Source organism: Poromitra crassiceps (genome assembly GCF_964638095.1).
Source record: "Poromitra crassiceps genome assembly, chromosome: 28".
In the NCBI taxonomy this organism is placed as follows: Eukaryota; Metazoa; Chordata; class Actinopteri; order Beryciformes; family Melamphaidae; genus Poromitra; species Poromitra crassiceps.
In genome coordinates, this window is record NC_139651.1 from 14,993,617 (window position 1) to 15,000,905 (window position 7,289).

Consider the following 7,289-nt stretch of genomic DNA (forward strand, 5'->3'; position numbering starts at 1 on the left):
GCAGTAGATGCTCAGGAGCAACAGACTGTTTACTATATATCTGTGCACTCTAGTATTATTATGCTACAACACTTGTGAAAACAAGATTTTGTTATCAATGTCTTTATGCTAATAAATATCCCTTGTTTACACAATGTCAGTTATGTGCTTCATCCATTCTAAGAGTTAGACTGAGACAATGAACACGTCTCACAGTACCTGACTCAAATGGAATATGTTTATTTACAAAGGATACAGCGTTCTGGTGCCTATTTAATAAGTCAGCCTGCCATGACCATAAAAGACTGCCACACAAAGTGGGACAGAGTCAGACTACATTCCCTTCCATGTTTGTAGCAGACGGTGGTTGGATCGTACCTGTAAGTGCTTCCAGGTTTAGGGGAAAATGGTCAAAATATCTGAATGGTCTTTGGTCCTCTTAGTCTGAGAGTTCAGTCCAGCAGAACTTGTCCCAGCTCTCCTTTCCTGAAGGCTCTTATGAAGTCGTAAGCTGCTGCTGTGTAGTTTGGGACCGTGATGGTGATGTTGCCTGAGGGAGAAAAGGACCAGTGATCCAGTGATCTGAGTGATCCAGTGATCTGAGTGATCCAGTGATCTGAGAGGCCATTTACACTTGGCGCTAACATGCGTTTTCTGTGATCAGATTGCAATCAGATTGTGTTTTATCACTTGAAAGTACAGGTGTAAACACCCCCAAAACGCATTGAAGAAGGATTGCAATCTGATCGGCCAAACCACCTCCGGAGGTGGTCAGGGATGCATTGTGTACACATTGAACACAAGTGTAAATGCAATGTGTCCTCTCAATCTGGATACAGCAACTTTATGCGGATTGAGAGGACAACCATTTCTGCCATCAGATTGCAATCAGATTGCAATCAGATGGCAGAAAACGCATGTTAACGCCAGGTGTAAATGGCCTCTGAGTGATCCACTGATCTCATTGCCAAGCTGAAGTCCAAGTGCGTAATACTGTATGTTGTTTTACACTCATCTTGTGAAGGTAAACAACATGCTTCAGGGGCTTAGCCCTTGTTCACACAGGACGCCGAACATAGCAGAGGTGAAGCTTGAGGCAGGCACAAGCTGAACTGACGCCTCACCGTTCACACAAGAAGCCTTCTCTTTTCCTCTCAGCGCCTCCTCGGCGCGCCTTGAACCCGCCCACAACTCCCATTGACTTCATGCCTGGCAGCTTCAAGCTTCACGCGTCAGGCTGGGAAAATCCTGAACGATCGCTTGAGCAAGGCTTCAGCGTTGCTTCAGCGTGACACGCGCGCGGCTGGTGTGAACGGCCTCGCCTGTTAACAAGGACGCCTAAATGAAAACTTGTGGGTTCAGCGTAGGTTGAGCGTTGCTTCGTGCATAGTGTGACTGTGAACGCGGGCTAACCCTAAGCCTAACCTAATGTAAACAGCGTGCTTCAGAGGCAACGATAGTCTTGTGATGAGCTACAAACTGCATGAGAGTATCACCCAGTTCAACATGCACTGCTTCAACTGGTTTGTCTATGGTAATATTGCAAAAATTGTCCGATTTGCTCCCTATCATTTTAGAATAGTGTTATTTTTGTTTGAAGAGCCTCCAGTCTGGAGTTATTTCATGTAAATGGCTCTAGGCAGGGCTCTTTAAATCAATTAGACTGATGGATATCCAGCTACTTAGGTTGTATGTAGCAGATTATCTGATTATCTGATCATTATAATCTGATATTATTGTGATTATCTGTCGGAGTAGGGCTTTCTTACCCACTCCAGTTACGGCTTTGACCCATTGAGTCTTTCCTAGTTTGACAGCGATGCGTTTGAGGACGTGCTGGATGTCATCACTAGGCTCCTCCAACTCATACTTCTCAACGTAACTGCAAAGGCACAACAGCACACAGAGCAAAATGAATGCAGAGATCCTATAAAAGCCCAGTCAACCATAATGTAGGGGAGAGAAGTCACACCTGAACTTCTCCAGCCTGTTCAGAGAATAGAGCAAGTAGTCAGCGATGATGTCTTCCCCCACTAAATGGTCCAGTATAGTTCCTAGGAAGAGACAGAGACGGGCAACTTTGTACAAGATTTCTTGAGTGCATTATTAAAAATAAAAATAAAAATAAATCACTCCAATAGGTTGAGGCCACGTCTCGTCATAGACAGTCCGCATGTCTGGGAATGCCCACAAAATGTTAAAACGGCTGGCGCGCGAGTGGGGTAAAACCACCCATATATCTCATGGGCTGACTCACCAAAAAAGACGGTGCTGCGGCTCTAAACTACAGGTTTGGGGGTTCTAGAGCAGGACACAAGACGTCTGCTCAGATGTGCGTTTACTGCGGTGGTTAAATCCCCGATCGTGTCTGCCTGGGCTGGGCTATCAGCTAAATTCTAACTTTGCTGAATGGATAGAACGGGGGAATTTACCCCACCCTGACCCCGCCCCCAGGCTAACCCAGCGTCTATTGTGGGCGTTCCTAGAGCCTGTATGGGCGTTCCCAGACAGGCGGACTGTCTCTATTATGTGACAGAAAGGAGATTGAATGTAGTTAGTTTCCAGCAGGTGTTGCTGAAGGATTCTCTTTCCCTTTTGCTGCAAAACAATACATTCAAATGATGCATTTCTGCTCACCACATAAAGCTAGCTTCATGCCACTTTCAATGCTCCTGATCTTAGGAGGCAGGACACCTGGTGTGTCCAACAGGTGGATGATGGGTCTTTCACACACCTGAGGACAAGCATCAAAAACATCAGAAAGTGCATTATGCACATAAACAACACCCCCATAAACACACAAATACACAACGCCCCCATAAACACACAAATACACAACGCCCCCATAAACACACAAACACACAGAGCCAAAAATGAATTGTACACCCACCAGAATTTTGGTCAGGACTGCTTTGGTTATACCTGGCTCTCCCCCCACCCTAGAAGCATGGCCTGAAATCATAGAAGCACGGCCTGAAATCAGTGTATGAAGCGTTTACTGATTAGAGAGGGAATGAATAATCCACATGTATCATATGAAATCAATCAATACGCAACCATTTTGCATACCTTTTTTCAAATTTGTTCTTCTTAATGAGTTGATAAGAGACGATTCTACAACAGCATGAGTGAATACTGGATTCTGATTGGCTAGCAACAGTGGTAAATAGGCCAACAATCTACAGTTCGGCTCCAACCGCAGTATCACTCCGCTCCCTGATGAATGAAGAACACCTGTGCTGACTCCGCCCACTGTTAGCCTGTCAGTCTACAAATCTCTAACAAGGAAATGTCCGATTTCGTAGTAACGTTTGATTTACTGGGTGGATTGAGTTTTGAGCAGTGGTTAGATGAAGATGAAGGTGAAGTGAACAATGAACGACATGGTGAAATTGGGGAGAGAGAACTGGCTGAGCTTGAGTTGTCACGGAGTGACCCTGGGACTGTCAAACAAACAAATTGGGCAATGCGATGTTTCCAGACCTGGTGTGCTCAAAAGAATCTTAAATAACTGTAATTTTACAGGCAATGTATCAATAACTGTGAATCCCGTTAAGGAATAGGTTAGTTGTTTTTTGGCTCAAAGGCAACTAAATGTTTAGTGCAATCATTGATCTTGTGTATGGAACTATATTCTGTGGCGGAAGGATAAATGTATTCTGAAACCAGTAATGATTGTAAATAAATGAATTGAATGTTACAATTGTGTATTTTTTATATTATGTGGTAGCTATTGTAGAAAAGAAATTTACCACTCGAGGAAGGGGGTTGTGGCCACATTTACCACTGGTACAGGGTTTATGGCACTCGGCTTCGCCTCGTGCCACAACCCTGTACCAGTGGTAAATGTGGCCACAACCCCCTTCCTCGAGTGGTAAATTTCTTAACTTCCCCACGTTTGGCACACCGATCACCATCACGCAAAAATTAGTATTCTGAAAGTTACATTAATACATAACATAATTTACCCTCAATTATCCTCTAAATCTGTAACCAAACTGAAAACACATTCTACAGAATGACAGAAATGTATCAGAAACGTCAAAGTGAAAATGAATGATTCCATAAGTCTTCACCTTCATTGAGTCAACACCTTCTGAACAGGCTTGATTCGTTTTGCACTAGTGGACGTTGCAAAGAGCAAAGAGCTCAGGCTCCAGTTAACTGTTCAAGTTAGTCGGGAACCATGATGAGTAAAGTAGAAAAACCACCGTGCGGTTGTATGCCTCCGCCAACAAGTCAAGTCACAGTGCAGTCTTCTACATCCACGTCTGTCCAGACTCACACACCTCTCTGCTATGTGGGGGAGGAGGTCTACATCCACGTCTGTCCAGACTCACACACCTCTCTGCTATGTGGGGGAGGAGGTCTACATCCACGTCTGTCCAGACTCACACACCTCTCTGCTATGTGGGGGAGGAGGACGCCTTGAACCAAATGTTCTCACAAGAGCTGAGACTTGGCAAGTGTTGGTTCGTCCACGTCCACGACAAACCAACACCTGTGTAGCCGATAAGACCCTTTCATGCACAACAGCATAACTGTCTCATAACCCAGCTGGAACATTCCTTCTACCCTTCTATGCCACTGTTGACTGATGTTTAATGTAAATGACATCACCGAATGGGGCATCACCAGTCAACCTCACGTAATGTGCTTTATTTAACCTGGTGGTGGAAGCATTTTTTAATTCAAGGTGGATGCAAAATTCGAACGCTGTGGCGGTGAATGATGTCTTATCCTTCTTTTTGAGGGTCTGTGTTTTTCCTCTTCTCTAATTTTTTATCCCGGGCAGATTTGGCACGGTTGGCGTGCACTGCTGCTCCCATGTGGACAGACCCAGAATTGCATCTGATATCGTCTGCACCTCCAGCTGCCTGCGTGCACGCTCATTCATGGTGGTGGTGGTTGCTTAAACCTGCACTAAACCCATATTTATGCCTAGTGTATGAAATTCAACTTGGTTGCTAAAAGGGGTTTAGCAACCAAGTTGAATTTCATCCACTAGGCATAAATATGACATTTCAATCATAAAAGTTCATAAGAAACAACATTACTGGGTCCAAGAAAGTAGAGTAAAGTTTCCAGTAGACTATTGTGGCACCTTGTCTAAAGCCTAAAGAGTAAATGTGGAGTGACACCAGAGGTTTAGTGCAGGTTTAAGCAACCACCACCACCACCCCCAAAGCTGAATCTAACTGACTGTACCTGAATGCAACGTGGGTGTCCTCTGGGTGAGAGACATAGAACAGACAGAGAGAGAGAGAGGGGAAAAAGTGTTGGCATTGCTGGGAGTTAATGGGGGGGGCAGGGGGGCAAGGTTCCCCCAGTAGTAAAAAATAAAAAATGCTCACCATTTTAAATCTCCATCTGTCTGGCTGAATATGATCATACAATTTATATCCACTTTGACAAGCATCACAGGTATCTCTTTGCTAAAGCTGTGACAGGGGGGCCTCTGACAGGGCCTTGCTGCAGCCGCCCCCTCCCTCTGGAATGCCCTCCCCAGTCACATCTGACAAAACTCATTGTCTTTCATACTCATTATGTCATCTTTCCAAACAAGCCATGGATCTTGTAAGTGTAATAGAATTTGAATGACATTATGACAAGCTCCACATAGTGGTGGTGGAGCAGGAATTGAACCAGCCACCCGCATGCTTCCACTCTATGTGGTCGACATATCCATCGCACCACCAGCTCCTCTTCGTACTCAAAGCTCTTCGCTGAGAGCTTTTATCTTTTTCGTCTGTCAAAAATATCGCTTCCCTCACCTGGTTCAGCCCGGGGTGCGATATTTTTTTTCCCATGATGGCGAAGGCTAAGCGAAGGCATGACCCGCCCCTCTCTGCCTCTGATTGGCTGACTGTACTCGCCTGCTCCCACCTTCTTTCCAGGCGAGCCAGAAGTATCTCAAACGTGAGCAGCAGGTGCAAAACAATCATTAAATCAAGCATGAGATACTTTATTATATGGAACTTTACAATTGCAAACCCTATATCTGAGTTATTTCGACCTACAGACGTGTAATTTGTTCTTGTCATTCCAAATTTAATCACATTGTTGCTCTGATTAAGTAGAAGTACAGTTATTTGTGTAAAAAAAGACTGGTAAAGCAGAAGTACTGATTCAACTTAATTACTCAAGTAAAAGGAAAAAAGTACAGGCTCTGAAATGTACTCAAGTATAAAAGTAAAAGGTTTTCTGTGCAAGGCGAATAGAAACCCACGTCATATTAATATAATTCAAATACTATTCAACTTAAAAGGTCCCTTCAAAACATATTTTAAGATGCATAAAGACTATACTTTAAGCTTCTATGACCCACTAGCTCAGAGAGTTGGATTGCTGTCTAGCAGTTTGGCACTTGTGGGTTTGAGCCTCAGTGACTTCTGAGGTTGTGGGTTCGATCCTCAGTCAGTTTTGAATGTCGACAGCCAGAGGAAAGAGTAATTTAAAGCCCTAAGAAAACCACATTCAATCAGTCTGACTTGGTGGCACAGAGAGTAGGCTTGCTGCCCGGCAATATTGAGACCTCAGCCACTTCTGCGGTCGTGGGTTCGAGCCTCAGTCAGTTTTGAATGGTGACAGGCAGAGGGAAGAGACAAGAGCGCCCAGAGAAGAGTTGTGAGTGTGAAGGGCAGCTGGTGGTGTGAAGGAATAATACACACAGAGACACCGCGGCCAGAGGTTGTAGGTTCGATTCCTGCTCCGCTGCCACTACCTGGAGCTAAGGCTGTTCTCCCCCCCTGACCTCTGCAGAGACATGAGCTGAGGGTTATAAAAAACACGATTTCAGACGGACAAGCCCGTCTTTATTGTCACACGGTTACACATCAACACATGCACGGAGGGCCACAACACACACATGCTGACGGTGGCCGGTGAAATTTGTCCTCTGCATTTAACCCATCCTGGCTTTGTCCTTTCCTCCGGAGGGCAGGCCAGGAGCAGTGGTCGCTTTCTCGTACAGCGCCCGGGGACCGACTTCGGATGTTGTCGTCACTGGTCGGATGACGATGACGATCTGATCTTCTGCATGTTTTTAATGGGGGGGGGGTTATATACGGAGGAACCCCCCTGGGGGAGCACGGGGAGAACATGCAAACTCCACACAGACAGAAAGGCCCATACGACGAGATACCCCACCTGGGCAGTAGGCACTGAAGATATGGGGGGGAACACAACCACAGCGCCCACAGTGTCCCAGGCGAGAATCGAACTCAGGACCTTCTGACTGCGAGGCGACAGCTCTACCACTGAGCCACCGTGCAGAGAGCTGAAATTTTACTGACATCGGAAGTACATTT

At 45.4% G+C, this 7,289-nt stretch overlaps 1 protein-coding gene across 1 annotated transcript; it reads right to left on the minus strand.

Moving 5' to 3' along the window:
* Positions 1–387: 387 nt before the first annotated feature.
* LOC310799577 (mitochondrial ribosome-associated GTPase 1-like) lies at positions 388–3,896 on the minus strand (the record flags this gene model as incomplete). The annotated part of the gene is made up of 7 exons (XM_083662167.1): positions 388–529; positions 1,749–1,861; positions 1,952–2,033; positions 2,617–2,713; positions 2,870–2,931; positions 3,049–3,093; positions 3,887–3,896. The coding sequence occupies 7 exons, from the start codon at positions 3,894–3,896 to the stop codon at positions 432–434; spliced, it is 507 nt and encodes a 168-aa protein (XP_083518293.1). The 3' UTR covers positions 388–431.
* Between the last annotated feature and the right edge of the window lie 3,393 nt (positions 3,897–7,289).